At 48.2% G+C, this 24,076-nt stretch overlaps 2 protein-coding genes and 1 long non-coding RNA gene across 3 annotated transcripts; 2 read left to right on the forward strand and 1 right to left on the reverse strand.

Annotated features, from left to right (window-relative positions):
- Positions 1-2,383: 2,383 nt before the first annotated feature.
- On the reverse strand, positions 2,384-7,223 carry MRPS11 (mitochondrial ribosomal protein S11). Its single transcript, XM_069867281.1, has 6 exons — positions 7,158-7,223; positions 6,978-7,079; positions 6,267-6,356; positions 4,643-4,772; positions 3,163-3,228; positions 2,384-2,761 (listed from the first exon to the last, which is right to left on the reverse strand). Exons 1-6 carry the CDS (start codon positions 7,196-7,198, stop codon positions 2,654-2,656), a joined length of 537 nt encoding a protein of 178 aa, XP_069723382.1. The 5' UTR covers positions 7,199-7,223; the 3' UTR covers positions 2,384-2,653.
- A 33-nt stretch (positions 7,224-7,256) lies between these two features.
- Positions 7,257-11,154, forward strand: MRPL46 (mitochondrial ribosomal protein L46). Its single transcript, XM_069866547.1, has 4 exons — positions 7,257-7,424; positions 8,859-9,054; positions 9,641-9,814; positions 10,522-11,154. Exons 1-4 carry the CDS (start codon positions 7,272-7,274, stop codon positions 10,770-10,772), a joined length of 774 nt encoding a protein of 257 aa, XP_069722648.1. The 5' UTR covers positions 7,257-7,271; the 3' UTR covers positions 10,773-11,154.
- Positions 11,155-14,022: 2,868 nt separating this feature from the next.
- On the forward strand, positions 14,023-21,866 carry LOC138725545 (uncharacterized). Its single transcript, XR_011338261.1, has 3 exons — positions 14,023-14,397; positions 18,329-18,409; positions 21,681-21,866. It is a non-coding gene; the product is annotated as an uncharacterized lncRNA (long non-coding RNA).
- Positions 21,867-24,076: the final 2,210 nt, after the last annotated feature.

Consider the following 24,076-nt stretch of genomic DNA (forward strand, 5'->3'; position numbering starts at 1 on the left):
ACCAGGCCCTTAATTAATAGTTTAATTTGAAGGGTAAGGAAATCATTAAGTGCTATCGGTGTTTATTAATTCTCTGCAAGAGGAACAACCATAGAGAGTTTTAATGCTTTCACTGTACAGTGTGAGCAGGAAGGAGCCACTGAGCCCTTACACGAGGTGGGAGAGCTGGCTTTGTGTAGCTGTACTCTCTGGCATCGCCTGATGGCTGCCCCAGAGGCCTGAGATGTGCAGCGAAACAAACAGCTTGGATGGAGCATTAAGTTAGGATGTGCCTTTGGGGCTGCTGCATCTGGGCAGGAGAGAAGGTGTGTGCAAAACATGAATCAATGAAAAGCTGTGCAACTGAAGCGCTGTGCTGGGGAGGGTACGTAGAGCTGGGGGTTTGGAAGACAAATATTGCATGATGTTCCACACATCCAGCCACTATACCGTGGTGAATAGTGTCAGCCTCTTCTGTTCAGCTCAGAGTGCTGTATAAACATCAGCTGGAGAAATAAGTAGGGGTAGGTAGCAGAACTGGGCAGTACACAGGTAGATAAAACTTCCTAGTGCATAGGCAGTGGTGGCATATTGGTAGCCCTCATAGAACGTTCACAAATTCTCAGAAAGCAAGTGTGTTCACGAGTGGCCTTTACAAAGGGCACAGCCTTGATTCTAAGCCTGGATAAGACAAAAATTTATTCTCGCTGCTTTCTGACTCCCAAGTCATCCGCCCACTCTTCCCTGAAATACGGAAGGACCACAAATCTCTTCTCAATCTTATTTTTCAATTTGTTCTGTCATCTTTATCTGACCTGGGCACTTCTCTTGCATTAATGCAATGAGCAGCTTGTGGTAGAGATTGATTGTGTTTGGTTTTCTCTGTGTGTTAGCACATCACTGACAAGCCTGCCTGTGCGGGCTGCTGCTCCTCCTGTCCCAGGGCTGGTCACTGTGCTTGGCACACAAACCAGTTCAGCCTTGCTGCAAGGCACATGGCTGTTCACACACACCTTCCCCAGCTAGCTGCCCAGATACTTAGAGTTAATGTTTGCAGTTTATAGCTGAGCTGGTATCTTCTCCTTAAAAACAGGAATATTAAGTCACTAGCTCAGCCATATTTCTGGAGTGAGGGAGAAGCTCTTTTAGTTTGTCAAACACCTCTGGAAGAGCCTCTCTTCCTTGCTGTCAAATCCATGACAGCTCAAGGAACTTCCCTTTAAAATAAGCTACCCTCTATTCAAATTCAGACAGTTGGAGTAAGATAGGGGATTCATCCGAGTCTTGTTTTCTTCTCTTCTGTCAAATGCAACTCAACAGGCTCTTCTAAGCAGACTGATTTCTTTCAAAACCTGCCGTGTGCCATTCAGCCCCATGAAGGAGGTTCACTGCCTTGTTGCCATGGCACCCTTTCTCTAAAGAGGAGGAGAATAGTTAATTATGCAATTTAAGAAACTAAGGAGGAAGGACAGAAAGAGAAATAATAGAAAGGAAGCTTCTGGGCTGGTGACAGAACTGCTGGCTGCACCAAAATACACTGTTTACAGGTGAAGTATTTGCCCAGCGTATGCTGTACATGGCCAGGTCTTCTCTGGCAGCGTGGATTTCAAGGTGCTGCCCTCTCCTAGGCAGTGTGCCTCTGCCATCCTGGAAATCAATCCTCTAGTCAGCTACTGCTGTTATCTTCCCTAGTTAATGCTCCAGAGAGCCCCAAACGTATTTGCTTGGCAAAAATTCTCTCTGGATGGAGCTGGGACAGCAACAATACATCACAGAACCACGACAAGTTCATGCTGCCTGTGCATATAGAGAGGTACAGTTCAAGACTTAAATGTTTTAAATCTCCTTTAATTGTTCCTTGGGCATAGTAACTCCCTGCATGCTTTACCCAGGACTACAGAAAATCCAGTTTGTGGTGCACAAGCTAGGACTAAAGATACTGCAAGCATCAAGACTGGCAAGATCCCAGCCCCTTTACAACGACTGACATTTTCCGTTTGCCAATAGCACTGGCAGGCTGCAGCTCGGGTGAAACAAAACACTGCAATAGATCTTTGCCAATAATGGATCCAGACTGCAGTGCTCCACGCTGTGCGAGCAGAGAGAGTTGCCTCTGGCACAGCACACTGAGCTCTGCAAGCCAGGGGGAAGAATTATGCCTTGCCTTGTTTCCAAATGTGTGCAGTGAGAGAAAAAGGGAAGGAAGATGACGTGACCCTGTGCAGTTGTTTACTACAGAAGACTGCAAGGAGGTCTGTTTCAGTACAGATCTCAAGCTCCCCTTCCACCTAATAAAGGCAATAATAGCAGGGAGGGCTAAATAAGAGCCACATATGGCGGTAACAGGAAGACGGCAGTCGAGAGGCAATAATAATACAAAATACTTGTGGGAACACAGCAGGAATGGCTGTAAAAAGACCAACATTTTAATCAACAAACTCTGTACACAAAAGGCTTGCCCACTAAAGGAGTACACATATTCCTGCTTTTACCACCAGCTTCTACCACCAGGGCTTTTAAGGCTCAGAATCATCTCTTTTCTTCAAGCTTCCCTCAACAAGTATTTCAAGGGAGGGTGGTTTTACAGGGTGGAATCTGTCAAAGGAGCAACATTCAACCCACTCCCTGTTGCATGAACTGATGTTGGAAGTTGTGTGTCTCTTTCACTGCCCTCTCACATTCGCCTGGCTTTCCGTGGGCGGCAGCCGTTGTGTGGCACCGGGGTGTTGTCGGTGATGGAGATGACCTCCAAACCTCCCATAGTCAATCCCTTGATGGCAGCCTGGAAGAACAAGACAGCAGATGACACGCTGTTATCAACACATGGAACAGCAAAAAGGGAAAAACTCAGGGGAAAATAGTTTGCTTCTCTGTCCAAGAATCAACTTGTTCCAATGGTTTTACTTGGTAATTATCTCCTCCAGTCCTTTCATCAGCAATACCATCAATTTCCCTGCTTTAGTTAGAAGATGTCCCAAATACAGCTTTTATTCTATTTCCAAAGTGATATTTTTATAATTCTAATGACTCTAAAATTTCATTACTAGGCACTTGAGTGATGAATTCTTTACATCACCTTCAAAAAAAAAAAGTTAGTAGGTAGAGTCACGAGACCAGCCTGAATTTAAAAATCCTGGATGATGCCAGAGGAAGAGAAATATGAAAAGAAACTCTGGCACCTACCTTGCGTCCTGGACCCAGCCCTTTCACCATGACTCGTACATGTAACGCACCTTTCCCACGTGCTTTCTGCAAAAAGAACAACTGGTTAATGTTCTGTTTGATATAACTGCTGCTGCTCTGGCTTCCCTGGAGTCTTTCATTCCCTTTTGGCCCACTACCACAGCATTCTTTCAGTGAAAATGAAGAATGAGTAGTAACAGATACAGAGGATAAATTATGGGGATTATTGCACAAAGACTCTAGGAGAAAAGGAGGCCTGGATACAGCCAAGGCAGTTGAAGAGAACTTCTGTGCCAGGCTTTAAACTCTGCATACAGAGGAAGCTTTAAGGTCAAACTATCTGTGACCTAAAGCCACAGCAAAAAATGACACATCCATGGATACATGACCAAACTGGCAAGGGACTAACAAGGACTAACTGAAAGTGGTTTTACTTTCTCTAATGTGGCCACTTCTCTCCCGTCATCAGTGGATTCCTTCTAGAGGGTAAATGAGAAAAGCAGGAAAGCTTTGTATTTGCTGTGCAGGAGTCCACACCTTCAGTACAAAAATTCTAGGAGCCTGCAAATTGAAAATGAAAACCACCTGCTGTAAAGCATAGGCATGCTGCCACCAAGTGGATGGACCTCCTCTGGGCCTCTGGCTTCCCATGTTCTGGTGCAATTAATGTACTAACAACTTTAACAGTGACAGAATAAACCTGGCCAAGCACAGCTACGCAGCTATTAGGAGGCTCTGATGAGCACAGATGAATAGTGAAGCTGTTCTTATATTCCTCTTTGTCAACCACAAAAAGCTGTTGGCCAGCAGTGGTACCAACCACTTCTGACATGAAAGGCTGGAGTTCCGCCTAATTCAGAATGAGGACTTTGAGTTTAACCTTGCCTCATTCTACTGTGATGAGGACCATGACACAGCCAGCCTCATCTTCTCCTGCCACCAGGACACCCATGTGGGTTTTTAGGAACAATTACAGTAAACTCTACGCAGCTGGAAACTACACCTGCAAGGACATTGCCTTCTCGGGCTGAACTGCTGGCAGCGGCTCAGTTCTCCTGTGGCAGAGCAAATGTAAAACATTCAGCTGGCAATTATAGCTGCTTCTCGGTCCCCTACAGTGCAAAAATTGAACTGCTGCTGATTCAGGGGCTGTATTTCCAAAATGCCAGAGAGGTGTTCACTTGAAAAACAGGAGCTATGCGAACATGAGTTAGGAAAGGGTAGGCCCCAAGTCACATTTCCTGATCACAATGTGCACAGCTAAGCTCCTCATCTCAGCTGCTTTGAACACACCTTGTCTGTGTGAAGGTGTGCACTGTGTCAGATGAAGCAAGGGAAACTCAGCACACAGCAGCGTGCTGCTTGAGCGTGAAAGAACAGAGCTCTGGCCTGCAGCCCATAAGCGAGGTTTGTGCGCAGGCTGGGGGGATGCAGTCAGTGCTCCCTGCTGGGAGGGTGGGAATCAGCAGCGCGGACTCACCACTGCGGCTGCCATGGCTGCAGTTTGTGCTGCGATGGCAGTTCCCTTCTTGGCATTGTGGAAGCCTTCTGTGCCACAGGATGTATGAGACAATGGCCTGTTGTCAAAGCTGACCACTCGGACGTGGGTGCTACAGGAAGAAAGAGGGAAAAGAAAGAAGCGAGCAAGAACAAAGCTTTATTCTCCAGTTTCTTCTCGCTCAACTTACTGTCACAGCTCACCACAGGACTCCTGTCTCCCTTGTCCACATCACCCTAACTCAGCACTCTCTTTTGAGGCATCCAGCTTACAATAACCCGCTGCAAAGACTTCCCAGCAGTGACCTTCTGGGTCACCCTGGAGAATCTGAGTAAGGTGGCAAAACTATTTTGGATAAGGTATCCTCTCCTTTATCAGCTACACCTCAGATACTACTTAGCCCTTCCAGACCCACCTCTCACTGTGAGCATTTTAACTCTTCTGTTTATTAAAAAGAGGCAAAAAAAAATGTTTCTAAAACTGGAAAGAGCTTTCAGAAACAGTAAAATATGACACCAGAGATCAGTAATGAAACACAACAATCTCTCATGGAGAATATCACAATTTTTTCATCAGCTGTATAGGAATAGCACTAGAGTGGAGGGCTGGAAGTAACCTGCCGTAAAAGCTGTCAGCATCTAATTATTCATCAGAATGCAAGCAAAACATGTAATAGCAATCTTATTGCTATTAAAGACATTGTAAGGACAGTTAAGCTTCCTTTATGGCACTGAGGTTTGAATTCAGTATTATCATCTTCCCAGTCATGAACACCGCTCCCCTGACATCAGGCAAAGAAAAAGGTCCTGTACCTGGGTCGGGGCAACCCTCAGTATCGATACAGGCTGGGGCATGAAGAGATTGAGAGCAGGCCTGCAGAGGACCTGGGGATCCTGATGCATAAGAAGCTGGACATGAGCTGGCAATATGTGCTTGCAGCCCAGAAGGCCAAACATATCCTGGGCTGCGTCAAAAGAAGAGCAGCCAGCAGGTCAAGGGAGGTGATTCTGCCCCTCTACTACTCTGCTCTTGTGAGACCTCAACTGGAATACTGCGTCCAGCTCTAGAGCCCTCAGCACAGGAAAGACATGGACTTGTTGGAGCGGGTCCAGAGAAGGGCCACAAAAATGATCAACACCTCTGCTATGAAGAGAGACTGAGAGTTGTTGTTGTTCAGCTTGAAGAAGACTACAAGGAGACCTTATTGCGGCATTTCAATTCTTAAAGGGGGCTTAGAAAAATTGGGAAAACATTTTTAGCAGGGCCTCTAGCAATAGTTTAGACTAGATGTTAGGAAGAAATTTTTTACACTGAGGGTGGTAAAACACTGGCACAGGCTGCCCAGAGAGGTAGCAGATGCCTTGTCCCTGTAAACATTCAAGGTCAGGTTGGATGGGGCTTTGAGCAACCTGATCAAGTTGAAGATGTCCCTGCTCACCACAGAGGGGTTGGACTAGATGACCTTCATGGTCCCATCCAACCCAAACAATTCAATGGTTCTCGGCTTCTTACACCTTTTGATCAAGATGAAGACTTGCTAAAGTCTAGTTGTGTTATAAGCTTTTATTTTGCATGAGAATAGGAACGGAGCAGCCCATTTTCTTACTTGTTGTATGTAGCTTTGATGTAAGCTATTGGAATCTCTTCGTACGTTTTTCCATCCCATCTCATGGAGCTCCTCTGCAGGATTAAAGGGCTGAGGAACAAAGCAACAGTTAACAGGGTCACACTCTCTAAATTCTGCAAAGCTTTGTTTCATATTGGGACAGAAAGAAGTGATCAAGTCTCCGAAAGACACAAGCTGTGTTTGTGGTTGAGTCACTTGCTTTCCCTCCTTAGCTGAAAAGAAGGCAATAAAGGGCAGTGAAGCTGGTGAGGGGGCTGGTGAACAAATCTTAAGAGGAGTGGGTGAGGGAACTGGGGTTGTTTAGCCTGGAGAAAAGCAGGCTGCGGGGAGACCTTATCATTGTCTACAATTGCCTGAAAGGAGGTTGTAGCGAGGTGGATGTTGGTCTCTTCTCCCAAGTGATAGGTAATAGGATGAGAGGAAATGGCTTCAAGTTTTGTCAGGAGAGGTTCAGATTGGACATTAGGAAAAATTTCTTCATGCAAGGGGTTATCAGGCACTGCAACAGCTGCCCAGGGAGGCGGCGGAGCCCCCATCCCTGGAGGTGCTTGCAGTCGGGCGGATGAAATGCTTAGGGATGTGGTTCAGTAGGGGACAAGCAGGGTTGGACTCGACGACGTCGAAGGCCTTTCCCAACCAAACGCTTCCAGGAAAGCCCCGCGGCGAGAGGGAAGCGGCCGGGCCCCTCACCTCGCGTCGGTCGCTCTCTGCTTCTCCGCCTCCTCCGCCAGCTCCTGCGGCCGCGGGGGGCCGGTCTGGAGGCCGCGGCCCCACGGGGCGGCAGCTCGGGCCCTGCGGAAGGAGAAACAGCCGTGAGGACACCCTCGGCCGGTCCCCCCCGCGGGCCCCCCCGGTCCCGCCGCCACTCACCGCCAGGCCGCTCCGAGCAGCCGTTGCCAAGGAACCGCCATGGCCGCGCGCTCGCGGCGGCTCCCCGGAAGCGGCGGCGGCGGGCGCGGGGCACGACGGGAGCGCGGCGGAAAGATGGCGGCGCCCGCGCGGTGGGGGAGGCGGTTCGGTAGCGCCGCCGCGGCCCGGCCCTGGCGGCTCTTCGGGGCCCTGTGCCTGCTGAGGCCGCCCCGCGTCACGCAGCCCCTCGAGAAGGAGGAGGAGGAGATGGCGGCTCTCATGGGGCAGGTAGAGAGAGCATCCTGCGGGGCGGGCGGGGGTACCGAGGGTAGTTAGTGCTGCGGGGAGTGGAGCGTATTGATTGGCGCTGAAGCGGAGTTTGGGTCATAGAATAGTTTGGGTTGGAAGGGAATTTAAAGAGCATGTAATTCCAACCCCCCTGCCGTGGGCAGGGACATCTCGCTAGATCAGGCTGCCCAAGGCCCCATCCAACCTGGCCTTGAACACCTCCAGGGATGTGGCAGCCGCAGCTTCCCTGGGCAACCTCTGCCAGTGTACTCTCATAGTGAAGAAATTCTTCCTAATGTCTAGTCTAACTCTGCCCCTCTCCAATTTATCACCATTCCCCTAGTCCTAGCTCTACAAGCTTTTGTAAACAGTCCCTCCCCAGCTTTCTTATAGCCCCTTTAGGTACTGGAAGGTTACAACAAGGTCTCCTCAGAGCCTTCTCTTCTCCAGGCTGAACAACCCCAGCTCTCTCAGCCTGTCCTCGAGTGGGAGGTGCTCCATCCCTCACATCATCTTTGTAGCTCTCCGGTTCCAACAGTTTCACATCGCCTTCTTATGTTGAGGATTCCAGAACTGGAAACACTACTCCAGATGAGGTCTCACAAGAAAGGATCAGAGGGGCAGAATTGCCTCCCTCGACCTGCTAGCCACTCTTCTTTTGATACAGCCCAGGATACAGTTGTCATTCTGGGCTGCAAGCACACACTGCTGGCTCACGTTGAGCTTCTCATCAATCAGTCACCTCCAAGTCCTTTTCTGCAGGGCAGCTCTCAGTCCCATCATTCCCCATCCTGTATTGAAACTGGGGATTGCCACGACCCAGGTGTAGGACCTTGCACTTGGCTTTGTTGAAGCTCATGAGGTTTGTCCTAGTAACTGTATTTTTCAAAGTTAGACAGAACGTCCGTTTCATAGCATTTGCTTTCCTTCCTCAGCTGAAAAGCTGGTAAAGGGACTGGAGAACAGGAGCAGCTGCAGGAACTGCAGTTGTTTAGCCTGGAGACTAGGAGGCAGAGGGGAGACCTTATCACTGTCTACAACTGTCAGAAAGGAGCGTTGGTTATCAGTGTTGGTCTCTTCTCCCAGCTGATGTGCGATAGGATGACAGAGGATGGCCTCAGGTTGTGCCAGGGGAGGTTCAGATTAGATGTCAGGAAAGAGTTCTTCACCATAAGGGTTATCGAGCACTGACAGAGACTGCCCAGGGAAGTGGTTGAGTTGCCTTCCCTGGACATGTTTAAAAGAAGGGTAGACGAGGTGCTTGGAAATGTGGTTGGACTTGATGATCTCAAAGGTCTTTTCCAACTAAACGATTCTGTGATTCTATGAAATTCCCATCATTTTGTAGTCACTAAGTTAGAAATGATTTAATTCTCTTGCCAAGTCCATCCTGCAGTGCTGGCCCCTCAGCAATTCTCTGTGATGCCTTTCTAGATAGAGCTGGAGAAAAGCCAATATTCAGATCATGAAATCCGCAAGCTGCAGGAGGAGGAGCAGCTCAGGAGGAGAAAGGAAAGTGCATATGATGATCAGGATGAAGCACCTGGCAAAACCGTCATCATGGCTCAAGACCTGGAGGACAAATGGGAACAGAAGTTATTGCAATTCAAAGCTGCTCCACGGATAACAGGTACAGGTTGAAATTTGTGGTGTGTAAAAACACCCTGATTGTCTGCCAGACACAGCTGAGTGCAGTTTAGTGGAGGGGAGGCATTTGCTGAGTCTTTTTTTGTTTCAAAGAGGATCTTGACTCTGTGGTAGCACCATTATCGTGTGAAGGTTTAACTAACTGACTGTCAAGGGAACCTGTGTTGCCATGCTGCAAAGTGTGTGTTCACATAGCCTTATCAGAGGAAAGTGGTGAGATGGGTGTTGTTTCCAGACAATAAAAACCTCAAGTCACTTGGTACCCAAGCTGCTCTGATGCTCTTGTTGATTTTTGACAATGTGGGTATCCAGACTGCTTCCTGTAAACTGCCTTTGGAAATGAAACAGGTAGGGTACTGTCTAACAGTAGGTTCCAGCTGAATCCTTCATTGGCTTCCAGAGTGGTGGAGAGCATTTCTGTCTAGATATTTGTCTTGTTCCACTTATCCATGTTTGTGCATTATTGCTGGAAAGATGTGAGACACAGAGGGGTGATGAATCATGGGGATCAGGCCAGTGCTGCCAGGAGGCTTTATTTCCTGCATGCGTTATTTTATTTTTTTTCACAGATGCTGATAAAAACAACAATCGAATGTCGTTGAACAGGAAGCTGGACAGTAACCTGATGCTACTGGTGAAACAGAAAATCGGTAACCAGCAGCTGTGGCTGCTGCCTCAAGTGGAATGGCAGCCTGGAGAGACGCTGCGAGGCACAGCTGAGCGAGCCATGGCTATGTTTTTGGGTGTGTAGTCTGCTGTATGCCTGGCCTTCCCTTCTTTTTGTCCCAGTTGTTTTCTTCCTTTGCCCTGCCTGAGGTATATTTGCCATCTGTTGTAGTGAAGTTGCCTCTTATCTGTTGGGAAAAGGCATTTTATGGCAGTGGGATGGAGCTCAGTGGGGTGGGCTTTCTACTAAGAGCCATGTTGCTGGCTCTGTAACTGTGCTCCATCACAGAGTGACTGCAGCATGCGGGGGCCGACTAAACTGGCAGGCTGTGAGTTGGGATCTCTGGATGCCAGCAGCTGTGGTGCCAGCTTTGGCCCTCACAGTCTGATGTTGGAGCATCACCAGACGCCCCCTGACGGGTCTGGGCTTGTTCCAGGTGTATGGTTTCTCCTTCCCTCTTGTCACCCTGTGACAGCTTTTGTGGCAGGTTGGTCATGGTAAACTTACACGTCATTGCTTTTTCCTGTGGGTTGGCAGAACGTGATACCCTCTCCCTCCCTCTCTCACTCAGGGACTCGCTGGACTCTAGGACAAGTTGGTTTTTTGTGAGAAACAGCTTAAAATAGCCAATATTTCTGCTAAGAAGAGGGAGCAGTCAGTCTGAACCAGATACAAAGAGTGGCTTATGCTGCCTTTTTGTTACTACAGGAGAACAGTTACTGTTTCTCTGTGGTCTTATGTGTTGTTTATTTTTTCTTCTCTTGCATTGCTCGGGTCTTGCAGGAGATGACATTCAAGCCAAAGTCCTGGGGAATGCACCATATGGGATTTACAAGTATAAATACCCCCGGGCCATCAGGACTGACGATACCGTGGGAGCCAAAATATTCTTCTTCAAAGCCTTCCTCCAAAGGAGTGATTTGTCCCAGGCAGAGCTGAAGGAAGATCACCTGTGGGTCACAAAGGACGAACTGGGAGATTACTTAAAGTCAGAATACCTGAAAAAAGTCAATCGATTCCTTCTGGACTTGTAAGCTATAGGCTGTGTTCCAGCAGACAGGGAAGACGTGGGACGTGACTCCAGGGAGGAGCACAGCTGCTGCTTTGCATGGTTTGTGTGTATGAGATGTTAACTTGGGCCCTGGAGGATACTTTGCCTTTGCCTTATTTCCCCATTCTCTTCACTGGGCCTGTACTAAATAAATATTAAAACTTATACTAGGAAGGGAAGCTCTCCTCCGGGAGTTCTTTGCTCTTGTTGAATCCTCCTCCACCTCTTGTGGAAATGCATGTTGTGATCTTTTCTTCTCCCAAGTGTGCAATTCCCTGGGGCTGTGGTGACTGGGAGACTTGCTCTCCTCACCAGTATGCTGTCACAGTCTAGAGCTCAAATGATTTCTTCCAAGCAGTGACTAATTCATGTTTCCAGCACCTGCTCTTTAATAAGAACAGCACTGGAGGGTTACCTGTTTGTCCATGTGGGAACAGATTCTCCTGGAAACAAAGGCTGGCAAGGTGGGTTTCTGGGGAACTGGAAGCTGGGATATTCATATTTTGTTTACTTTTAATCTGTGTAGGAGCTGCCTCTGGCCTAGATTCAATGATCTGTTGTGGCAATACGGGTCCAGCACATGGATACATGAGGAATAGGCAGCAGTTCCCTCTGTAGGTATGCTGGCTTTCCCACCCACTCTGCCTTCCTCTTGCTCCTCAAGCTGTAGCAACAGATGCTGAAGGAGGGTAAGATTTAAGGCTCAAGACTAATATTTGCTGGCTGGGGAAGGCTACTCTAGCATTCCTGCATCTTGGGAGCAGCCTCAAAGGTGGCTGTGGGGAGTTCTCGGCTCCCATTCTCAGTGTGATAGGCCAGCACTGCTAACTCGGTCTCACTGGGTCTGCTTCAGGTTGCCTGACACTATTACCCCGGTTTCTTTATTAGAAGATCTATCTTGTGCTTATATGATGCTGTCTCCTTCCTGGGGCTGGTTCTGTTTCTTGAAGAGTTTTTTTCTGGTCGTAAATGTTGATGTTTGGTAGTCAGAGAGTGGGCCCAGTACTGGGCCTTGCAGAGAATCAGCCTTCTTCAGTGGCAGGGAGAGAGGGAGGAAATAGCTGTTGTTAATCACTGGGAGAGTATTTGGCCTCCAGAGGTGGAACTGGAGATTGCTATATATATATTATCAATCCCTTGGGAGCTGTTGAGCTGCAGGCCTCAAATTAAAGCTATCTTTAATCACTCCACAAGCCATTGAGGTTGGGGGGTAGCACAGCAGCCTTCTATTTTCTAGCGCTGGGTAGTTTGGAAGCTGCAGACCTGCCATAAATCATCAACAAAACAAAACTTGGTTTCTTGAAGCACCCTCACAGGCCTGGAACAGAGAGCACTAACAAAGAGGAAATAAATACTGAGAGAATATGTGCCTGAAAAACTGCAGATTTTTTGGCTGAAACTGTTGTTTTCTTATCACCTGAAACACAAATTCCTGCTTGCCACCTGCACAGGAGCAATGCCTTTTTTTTCCTGCAGTTGATTCTATTTAAAAATCTCTCAGCCAGTTGCTACAAACAATCCTAGATCCTGAAGCTTTTCCTCAGTTCTTCTGAGTGGCTTGTTCCCCCTCCTCTGGTCTTGGTGAGAGGGAATGCAGAAGGATATCATGCAGGTTTCCTTGCTGAGAGGATGGTTTGTATCTTCTCATTTCCTCTCTTTTCCCAGAAGTGCTGCAGTGGATCACAAGCTGTTCATTTCCTTTGAGAACTTGGTGGCTGCAGACTTTTTCCACTCACTGCAAACATATACCTGTACTCCTTGCACAGTTGTAGAAGTCTGATCAGGCAGGCTGGTGGGATATATTTTGCCAGTATCTACTGAAAAGAACACAAAGCCTTAAAACCTTGTCTGAGAGAGCTTTTCTTTCTCCTGGAAGAGAAGAAACCTGTCGAGGTGTAGCTGGGAATGAGCTGCTGCAGCAGCTGTGATGTGCTTCCTGCAGTACAGCACAGAGAGCGGGGTAGCATTTCACTTGTGGTGAGCATGAAACAGAAATCTCCTTGCAAACATGATGGAGAACTGCGTGAGTGTTTGCCCGAGCATTGTGGAAGTCTGGAGCTTGGTTACACCCAAAGCCTGGAGGGTTTTTCTCACCTTGGCAAAGGTCTCCTCATATGAGATCTCTCTATCAGAACCTGAAGCTGCAGCAAGTGCCTGAGAAGGCATGGAGTTTGCTGTGGCTTTTTAGTGCAAGGCACAGTCACATTTGTTGAAGAGCTCTCCTATTAAGTGTGCACTTGAGAGAGGTGTTTTGGAAAGGAGCTGTGACTCCTTGTTTTGAGAGCAGTGGTGTAGGGCTCATGTAAGAAGTCCAACATAAGATTGGACCTACAGATGCTGGGGCCTGCATATGAGTGTTCTGCCAGCTGCGCACCTTGGGGAACAAGCTGAAGAGAACAAACTGCAGAGACTTTCTGTTCCTCAAAAGCCATTTTTAGCTCAGGATGCTTCAGTTCATGAGGGTGATACGCAAAAGCTAGGTCCTTCCCTCCTCCAAGGGGGAAGGAAGCATATCAAGTTGACTTTTCCCTGGTGTGATACAGTCCAGCAGCTCCAGGAGCAGAACCAAATGGAAGGATCAGTTTCAAACCAAAAGACCAGCATCTAAGCTGTTGCTTAAGCCACCATGTTAGAAGAAAGAGATGAAGAGGTTTTTTTGTAACAAATTGATGCTAGCACTCCCCTCCAGCAACTGAGAGATAACAAGTCCTAATAAGATCACTTTTCAGCTTCACAGATGCAGCTTTCCTCTATGTCCCCTACAAAATATCTTCCCTAGCTGATTTCCTTTCTGGTCTGCAGGAGTTTAGGGAGTTGGTGTTCTCTAAGCAAAGCTCTGCTCGCATAGTTATGATGCACTGTGAACTGTTCAGAACTGCACGCTTTCTCACATAATAGGAAGTTGCTGTTTGTTGCTCCCACTGGCAGGCTCCAAACAACCAAAGGCTTCAACATTTGAAAGACAAATACATGCAGAGCCAGGAGAAGCTGCTGGAGCCACTGGTTACACTGGTTCCTGCTCTCTGAAGACCTGTAGGAGGAAAGATGCTGTTGCTCCCGAATACAGCTATGAGCTTGCTAGAGCAGGGAGAGCGGCTCCGGTGCAGGGAACACCCTGCAAGATTCCTCCCTGCTGGGGCAAGGGATGGGCTGGCTTGGGGAAGGTAGGAGTTAGCCTATCCCAACTGCAACAGTCTGTGGGCTTACTGCGATGTCCCAGAAGATAAAGTGTCTCCAGCAGCATCAGTTACTGGCTTTTGTTCTGCTCAAGTTCCTGTGCTTGCATTGGAAGAGATCTGTCTCTTTGGAGGGAGTTTTTCTGGCAATGACTGGGGTTTCTGCAAGCGCTGCCCATTCCTGCTGTGCTCAGCTGCTCGCAGGGGATGTAGTGTGGGGTGCTCTGCTCACAGCAGCCCAGGGACCCAGCAGAAAATGGCGTGGAAAATCTGAGTGATACAAGTGGATTAGGACTCATCCTGTTCTTTTGAGGACACATTTTTTTCTCCCATTTCTTGTGAAATCACCCCTGTATTTTGACATAACCGGCATGTTGGAAGGATGCAGAATGCGGCAGGCAGAAGGCAACGTTTGTGTGAATCTCTACAAAGGTAAGAACAGATATAAAAGAAGAGGGGTTACCGGGAATCTTGGGCTCAGGGTAAAATTGCTCCAGGAGCTTTGCTGATAATACCCAATCCTTAACACCAAACCCTGAAAAAGCAAAGCCAGGAATTTGTGAAGTGAGTACAAAATGCTGACAGCAGGAAGCCCCTTCAGGTAGTTCCAGACACAGCTTTGCTGTCAAGGCTACTTTTCCCTAACAGATTTTGGAGAGGTATAAAATCCTTTGGCAGGACTTCATAGGCAGTGCTTAGAGACCCAGGGGCATTTCTCAGTTGAAATATGAAGGGTTATTCAGCCATATTAAGATGAAGCTTCTTCAAAAACCAGACAAGGCAATAAAGCCTTTATGCAGCATATGCAAGTCTTTAGGACTTGCCATCACAGCCTACTCCAGAAGCAGGGTAGAGTGCTACCAGGAGCCAGCCCTTTCCACAGCTACCACAAACATCCAATCTCATAATTAGCCTAGAGAAAAGTTTAGTAGAAGATTTTACAGCTAACAATTTGCAGCTTATGCTGATCTCTGTTGAAGGGTGAGAGCTGATGTCAAAGGGAAGTTATTGTATATCTTAAGGGCTGCTCTCCCTCTCAAGTGGCAGGGCAAAGGGAAGCTCGGGACATCAGAGCATGAGGCATGGGCAAGCGCTGCTGCTAGGAGGACGATGAGCAGTGTCAGGGGTGAGTGTGTGTGCTGCTCCTGCCACGTGCTGCCTGCCTGCTTTCTGCTCGCTCTCATCTATCAAAGTAATTATGCCCGTTACATTTCTTCTTTCAGGTTTTACCCTCCCAAATGTTATTCCACAGCATTAAACTTGCGGGGAAAGTGAATTACTGGGGAAAGTAACTAGATACAATCCAAGTTTAATGGGCACGTAGAAAAAGCACACTGGGTTGGGAGGTGGCTCAGCCAGCACCCTGCTTCTCCAGGCAAATAGAAATTTATCTTGGTGTGTGTATATATCTAGCTTCATGATCTGTGAGCTCTTAATAATTGGTTTGGTGACCTCCTGGCAGTGTTCTCTCTCTGTAGAGCTTTCTCCAGTCCCCGGTTAATATAATGGGTCACAAATCCCATTTGCTTTTGAATTCCGAGTAATCCTTTTGTTAATGTTGCCTATTGCTTTTCTGGAAGCACTGGAGGAAATCGGAGCCATGTGCTAATCAGTAAATCTGGTTCTGCATATTTGTAAGCTGTTGCCCTGCCCTCCCTGCCTTTTCCAAATGACCAGTGCAGCCCATTTGTGTCAGACCCAATGCTCCCCTCTGCAAAACAGCAATTGCTTCATGAGCTGTGGTACTAACAAATGGCACAGGCTGCAAATGTTGGATGAGTTTGAGGAAAGCAGTGGGATGTGATGGGGACTGGGCAGCCAAGTGATAAGGACTAGGGAGACCATACAGTCCCTATTGGACACAGAAGGAACAACAGTAACAGGGGATGAGGAAAAGGCTGAGGTACTTAATGCCTTCTTTGCCTCAGTCTTTAGTCGTAAGGAGGGTCGTTCCGTCTGTGTACAAACCCAGGAGCTAGAGGAGCATAATGAGGCTCCCATGATCCAAGAGGAGGTGGTCAGAGACTTGCTAGCCCGACTGGACAGCCACAAGTCTATGGGGCCGGACGGGATTCACCCTAGGGTACTGAAGGAGCTGGCGGATGTGCTGGCCAAACCCCTTTCCATCATCTTCCAACAGTCCTGGAAGACTGGGGAAGTCCCACTGGACTGGAGGCTGGCTGATGTTGTGCCCATCTACAAAAAGGGCCGCAGGGAGGACCCAGGAAACTACAGGCCTGTCAGTCTGACCTCAGTGCCAGGGAAAGTCATGGAACAGGTGATCTTGAGTGCTATCATGAAGCACATGCAAGAGAACCGGGTGATCAGGCCCAGTCAACATGGGTTCACAAAAGGCAGGTCTTGCCAGACTAACCTGATCGCCTTCTATGACAAAGTGACCCGGCTACTGGATGAGGGAAAGGCTGTGGATGTGGTCTTCCTGGACTTCAGCAAAGCCTTTGACACAGTTTCTCACAGCGTTCTGCTTGAGAAACTGTCAGCCTCTGGGCTGGACAGGCGCACACTCTCCTGGGTGGAAAACTGGTTGGATGGCCGGGCCCAGAGAGTGGTGGTAAATGGTGTGAAATCCAGCTGGAGGCCAGTGACAAGTAGGGTTCCCCAGGGCTCAGTGCTGGGTCCAGCCCTGTTCAATGTCTTCATCAATGATCTGGATGAAGGCATCGAGTGCACCCTTACCAAGTTTGCGGACGACACTAAGCTGGGTGGAAGTGTCGATCTGCTGGAGGGTCGGGAGGCTCTGCAAAGGGATCTGAACAGGCTGGACCGCTGGGCAGAGTCCAATGGCATGAGGTTTAATAAGGCCAAATGCCAGGTCCTGCACTTGGGGCACAACAACCCTATGCAGTGCTATAGACTGGGAGAAGTCTGTCTAGAAAGCTGCCTGGAGGAGAGGGACCCGGGGGTGTTGGTTGACAGCCGGCTGAATATGAGCCAGCAGTGTGCCCAGGTGGCCAAGAAGGCCAATGGCATCTTGGCTTGTATCAGAAACGGCGTGACCAGCAGGTCCAGGGAGGTTATCCTCCCTCTGTACTCGGCACTGGTGAGACCGCTCCTCGAATCCTGTGTTCAGTTCTGGGCCCCTCACCACAAGAAGGATGTTGAGGCTCTGGAGAGAGTCCAGAGAAGAGCAACAAAGCTGGTGAAAGGGCTGGAGAACAGGCCTTATGAGGAGCGGCTGAGAGAGCTGGGGTTGTTTAGCCTGGAGAAGAGGAGGCTGAGGGGTGACCTCATTGCTCTCTACAACTACCTGAAAGGACGTTGTAGAGAGGAGGGTGCTGGCCTCTTCTCCCAAGTGACAGGGGACAGGACAAGAGAGAATGGCCTCAAGCTCCGCCAGGGGAGGTTTAGGCTAGACGTTAGGAAAAAATTCTTTACAGAAAGGGTGATTGGGCACTGGCAGAGGCTGCCCAGGGAGGTGGTTGAGTCACCTTCCCTGGAGGTGTTTAAGGCACGGGTGGACGAGGTGCTGAGGGATATGGTTTAGTGTTTGGTAGGAACGGTTGGACTCGGTGATCCGGTGGGTCTCTTCCAACCTGGTTATTCTGTGATTCTGTGATTCTGTGACTTGGTGAGGAGGGAGGCTGGAATTCAGGGTGCATTGTCCCACTAGTGCTATGTGTGGAGGGGCAGCGAGTTCTCTGTTTCAAGGTGCAGGATGGATGACTGTTGGATGTAGCACTCATCGGGACCCAATTTTCCACTCCTGGTCCACCAGCACTCGCAGTTCTATGTCCAGTCTTGGCCCCTGGGTAGAAGTAGGAGATGTGGTGGAGCAGAAGAGGCCTTTCCAGCAGGATGCTAGAGGCTTCTAATCCAGCAAGGGCTGGAAACCGTGAGCACAGCAGGCAGTCTATCACAGACCATTCTGGATTTCAGATCCCTTAATTTCCCCTGCATGGAAACAAGACTGTGGTGAACTGTAGCTGTCTTTCCTGCTCTCTCCTACCTTTGTGGATGTGTAGGTCCCTTTCAGAGGGCCAAGAAGCTGTCAGATGACCAGCCCCTTGGTCGAGCACAGGTATACCCTTACTGAGGGGAGAAGAGGGACAATGTCAGCCCTCCAAATAGCCTGAAGACCTCTAAAGTGCTCTGGTGTTGACTCAAAGGCTGCAAGTGGCTTGTAGGGACTGTTGTCCTGCTACAATAGTTGCCCATGAATTGAACTGGGTGGGAAACCCAGTAGTGTCTCCAAGCGCTGGAATATCTGAGTCACAAAGTCAGTGTTTCTTGCTTATTTTTGTTTATTTCCTGATTTTCTGTACGTTTTCAGTCTCCTGCACAGCTGACAAGCCTCACTTTTTGCTCTTTTCACTCATGCTTCCATTTGCTTCTTTATTTTTAGCCTATCCGTGGCATTCTTCACACAATGCCTGTATGCACCACTTTGATCAGAGCTGCTGACGATGATGACATGACCTTGAAGGTAACAGCATGCGGCAAAGCAAGACGTGTTGTATTTAGTTAGCTTGCTGTAGCTAGGTATCGCATTTGCAACCCGGGCAGGCACATAACATCACCTCCTTTCCCTCCTGGGCTGTTTTCCCTGACAGGTCCCGCCAGGATTTAGACTGTTTGACTCCAAAAGCCTCTTCTTGGCCCTGGTCCAGAGTGAGGAATGCGGTGGGAAACTCCTCAGTGGTGGGAGCCTGATGTACAATTGTTGCTGGCTCTGATTTAAGAGCTAAATTCCCCTGAGGATGGAGGCAGACATTGCTTGCTGCCCATGAAACAGCTCTGTGCTAGGCACTAGATGGCAGGCAGTGACTGAGAAATCCCATCCATGGAGATATCCTTCCCTTTCCCCTTAAAATCACGTCCTGCTGTAGCTCTTGCATGTTCTAGTGGGGGATCCTGGAGTAAGGATCACTGATTTTAACTGCTGTGCCCAAGCTTGGTGCCTTGAGTATTGAAGGTTCCCTGTGATTGGCAGAGGGTTATCTTTGCTCCCTGGAGGCTTGACAAGTAACTGCAGGCTCAAGGGAGTCTCTAGGGCAAAGAATAGAGACAGGGAGCAGGCAGGCAGAATCGAGGATGAAGGACGGATGGACGGACGGACGGACGGATGGACGGATGGTGAGTGGGTGGGTGCCGAGGGCTGCCCAGGGTGCTGTGCAAGAGTTAGAGAGACAGGGTGTGGAAGGGGTGCATCCACATAGGGTAGGGACAAAAAATGATTGTAACTGTTTGGTGCAGGCAAGGAGAAGGCAAGAAATCCCTGATGAACATCCTATGGCCTGTTTGTGCAGCAGTTACAATGAAGGTCAATGAGATGGAGAGGTCAATGAAGGTATTTTCCATCAGTGTCCAAGTTTCAGCTGCATGCTGTCCCTCACTTGTGTTAGAGAGTGTGATCACTGGACCCTGGCTGTGGGGCTTAGTCACCAGGGAGGGCCTGATCCTCTCCCCAGGCGGGCACGGCATGTCCTTGACTTACTTGGCTTGGGCTTTGGTGGTTTATCCCCAAAAGTAGGCATAAAAATGTGTTTACCTAGAAAAGGAGATGTACCTATCCCCCTATCCCACTGATGCAGCACAGGTTCCCATGCAGTGTTAGAGGGCAGAAGTAAGAAAATTCCTCCTTTATCCTCCCTTATTGACCAGAGTTCAAGGTGTCCTCTGGCCCAGCTCTGCGCTGCTCCCATCCCTATGAAACTAAAGACAAGACAGCCCTTGCAATGCTGGGGGCCTGGTTGTCCTCTTCCCAGGCACTGGCACAGAGCTACAGCCCCTGTGCCGTGCTCTGGGTGTTGAAGGTCCCCTGTAAGCACCTTCCAACAAAAAGGAGATTATCTAGAGCTTGTTAGAGTCCTTGCAGGGAGGGAGAATAAGGCTCTTTGCTCTATAACATTCTCTTCCCTGGGATTACAAGATAATGCATATGAAATGACATTAGCTCAGCCAGGTTTATGGATTATTTGAAAATCAAATTCTTTTAATCTCATCCACCATCTGGCACCAATGTAACAGCCAGCAGCCAGCTCGCTGCTGCTTCTGCCCTGACTGCATTGGAGTGACTGGAGTATCAGAGCTGGCCAGGGAACACCCGTGTACCTGGCCACCGCTGTGCATCCTGGCACCAGCACTCAGGTCAGCCTTGTCCTGATTTCTTCTTGAGACAGCACAGAGTTTACACATCTCCGAGGAACTGGGGACTCTCCTTGGTGTGGAGAATGAACAGATGGGCTCTGAAAATCTCACTGCTTGTGCTCGTGTGACCATGAGACTCAAAGACAGCAGCCAGAGGAGTCCCCAGGCCTCAGGTTAAGATCTGAGAAGGGGACCTGCCAATCTCACTAACGTGCTTTGCAGTGATCTCCTAGCAGGGCAGAGAAGGATGAGCGTTCAGGAACTCCTTGCAGAGCGCTGATACAGAGCTGCCAGCATTCAGCTGGGATCTGTGATAAGGCTGGAGGTTCCCATGAGTACTAGGGAGCCAGCAGCGAACAGCGCTGTTTGTGCAGGACAAAACAAATGGGAGCACTGCCCCAATGAGCAGGGCAGGGTGGAAAAGCATGGTGTGCTCATGAAGCATTGTCATCAGCGGCATCACAGAGGCCAACCTGGTTCAGTCTCCTTCAATCACAGGCCAGAGAACAGACAGAACTGGTGAGCAGTTGGGGACCACCCCAGGAAGCTGGAGCCGTGAGAACTGGGGCATGTGAATGTGTGAGGGCTATGTGCTGGGCACTGGTGTCCCCACTCTGTGGGTACAGTTAGCATCTCCCTGGGGAAGGACAAGGTTGGGTGACACCCTGTCCTTCTCCCAAGAGTAAGCCAGCCCCTATACCTGATTTTTCAGATGTGAAGCCAGCCGTGCTGTAGAGCTGCTTGATTCTCGTGTATTTGGTTTCTTTGCTGAGCCTCAATAGGACCATCCATCTTCTCCTGTCTCCTCTAGAATGCTTCTGCACCTACTACCAAGAAGTGCTATAATCTCAGTACCCATTTAACACAAATAAAAAGCCTTCTGGGACAGTAGGTCACAGTTATACAATTTAGCTTAAGTAGAGAAAAGGCCTTTATAGCTATGAATACATGCATACTTAATATACATATATATATGTAAAACATTGGTTAACATCAGGACATATAAATGTAATATATATATATATATATAGCACTGGGCTAACAGTCTATTCCTTGATTTCCTCTACAAGAAGCTGAAGCTGTTCTGCCTGTCAGAGGTGTTCCAGTGGCTCTTTGTGGCTGGAGTCACAATTTGCACTGCTGCCCGCTTTTGCTGGGCTCTTAATACAGAGGGTGGATGTTATGAGCAGAGAGAGGGTGGGAAAGGAGGCCTGGGGTTGGTCCTCAGTGGGGATTGAGGTGAGGATGGGGCACCTCTGCTTTCAGGTAAGGAGTCGCACACAGAGATTAATTATTAATTAACTATTAATTCCTATGATTCATGTGGCCTTAAGACAGTCAAGAAAGAAAAATAAACAGGAAGATAAATGAACAATAGCTTTAAAGAAAGGGAAGTGTCATTTCTGTAGGTAACTAATTACTAATTATACACTCACAGCATTGTCTGTAGCATTAAAATTACTTGAATTTTCAGTACATTGTAGTTTTTATTAAACAAATCCTTAGATATTTTTCTCCTCCTTTGTAATACAAAGTCTTTTTTTTATTAGTGTCAAAGAATAAATTAGTTGTGTAATTAGTGACTATTACTTTGTCACTCCTGGAAGGGTTATTTCCAGGTCATATGTATGCAGTGGCTGGAGAATGCTTATGAAATATTGTTTGATACCAAGACTCCCTGGAAGTAGCTGTGGCTAGAGATGCTGGTGAATTTTGGGTATTTATCAGCAGTGGAACACAGCCGGCAAGAAGGGGGTAAAAAACTCTGCCAAGGCTGGCTGGAGGAGGCTGTCAGACACCAGCAGGTATCCATCCCCTTGCTTACTTGAATGCCCATAGGTAAATTTGATTCATTTTGACCTAGAAATCATCTTCAGACCCTCCAGAAAGGAAGGCATAGCGAAAATATGGCTGGTTCCAGGTAATCCCCCTGGTACAGGTAAGGGAAAAATCCCAGAGAGGGATTTTCAAACATGCACTATCACAGTCGTCATTATAGGTGGCTGAGGGCTGGGGGGGCATGGCATGACCCTCCCTGCCCCATGATATGCAGGGTACGCAGCAGGTTTCAGGTGGGAAGAAGGGAATTTAGCATGCAACTAGTGATAGGGGCTTAATAGATCTGCACTTACTACTTCAAAAAGAAAGAATCAGGATTACAGGCTTATGAGGGATTAGCAAGCATGAATGCGTATTTCTGCATATACTGCTCCTCTAGTAAACCCATTGTGCCGTTAGTCTGATACAGAGTTATACCATTACTAGCATGACATCAGTGTATGAGATAGTCTTGATTACAAGATCCAGCAGCTGTACTGAGGAAAACAGGGCTTTCCCATTGGCCTGCTGATCCTCTTTTTGTTGTAGCTCGTGGTTTGCCTGGGAAACCACCTTGATTCACAGTGTCAACACTATCAGTAGAACAGATACCTGTGAGCACTGGCCCACAAGAGGGAGGATTTTGTTCACCCATCGAAGTGACCAAGTTGAGGCTTTAAATGTTTCATCTGCCCTCTTCTGGGAGGGGTTAAAGCAGCAGAAAGAGAATGGATGCATGAGGATCCTCAAATCTCTGTGCACTCAGTTATAGTGGTAGAGAGAGATCTTGGGCTGCTCAGAAGAGCTCAGGTCACTTGTGGATATACATGTAGATGTCTTTCAGTGTGGCTGAAACTGAGCATTTCTAGTTTTAACTAAGCTACAGAAAAATCCTCATAAAAGTGATGTGTCTGTTGGCTTCAAGTACTACATGCCCTTAGGGTGAGTAGCTGCAAGGTCTCAGCTCTTGAAGCCCTGGGAGTGCATGAGCTACCTGGAAACATTAAGAAATTGGTGCAAAAGTAGGCAACTTCAAGAGTCCGTCTGTACTTCATAGGCTGCAAGTCTAACCCTGTGTAGCTCGCCACACAGCCAGCATGGGCTACTTAAGCAAGCCAAAGCCCTTGGCTGTCGGCTTCCCTAGAGATGGTCTTCATAAGCAGGGATGTGCTGAGCAGGAAGGGGGATGGAGGAGCAGAGAATGGACTGGTTATGAAATGTCAGAACATCCATGTAAGCACAATTTTTGATTTTTACTATTTTCCTCTTAAATTTAAACCATTGTTTCTTTCCAGGTAAATGTAATAATAAGAGCTCATGTATTTCTAAATAAATGGCAGCCTGTGCTTAGTGAACAACTCAGGGTCCAGTATGGATGGAATTCCTGCATTGATGTTTCTGGAAATCCAGTAACAATCAAGCTAAGGCAACTTATTCCTAGAGCTGCCCAGAGCTGTTTGCTGTTGGAGCCAAAGGGAGTGAGAGGCCCCGGAGCATCTAGGTTTGCAGGCAGCACTGTGTGACAGCAGGAAGTTTCTGTGCTGCTCGGTCCTGGCTCATTTCCCTGCCCTCTGTCAGTAACCCATCACTGTACAGGACATCATCCCCGGAGTGACCCCATCCCTGGTGGCAGTTGGCTCCATCCATGGGGTCCCCTTAGTGCTGCTGCTCTCATACCTCCTGTTTCTCCATTTTCCCTTTGGGTGTGATTTCACCAAGGAAATTTGGCTTTTCCTGCCTCTTTGGTTCCCAAAGGCTAGATGCATCCACCTAGACAAATCCCATGTCTGCAGTGGGATGGAGAGCATCCCTCAATGGCAAGCAGAGTGGTCAGTCTTCTGCTACTGGGCGTGCTGGGCCCTAGGGCAGCCACTTCTGTTTTGTCTCCTTGCTTTCAGGTACCCACCCCTCCCATTCGCTGATCCGCAACACCGCTTGGTTGCTGACACTGGGCACTTTAGGGTAAGTGGTCCCAGTTCAAGTCCATTTATCCTGCCAAGGTCCCAGTGCTTTCAGTGCTTAGATCACTTTTGAGGGTGAGAGTCTAAAATCCCTTAGAATTTTTGAACAATAGTGTCTATTTTTTTTCTTCATTGTAGTGTATATCTGTATTTTTTGTTATTTTTTTTTCTTGTCCACATTTAAAATTTCTTTTGGCAATAATTTCTTTTTGTGATCTAAGTGT

This window comes from Phaenicophaeus curvirostris, chromosome 12 (assembly GCF_032191515.1).
Source record: "Phaenicophaeus curvirostris isolate KB17595 chromosome 12, BPBGC_Pcur_1.0, whole genome shotgun sequence".
Taxonomy (NCBI): Eukaryota; Metazoa; Chordata; class Aves; order Cuculiformes; family Cuculidae; genus Phaenicophaeus; species Phaenicophaeus curvirostris.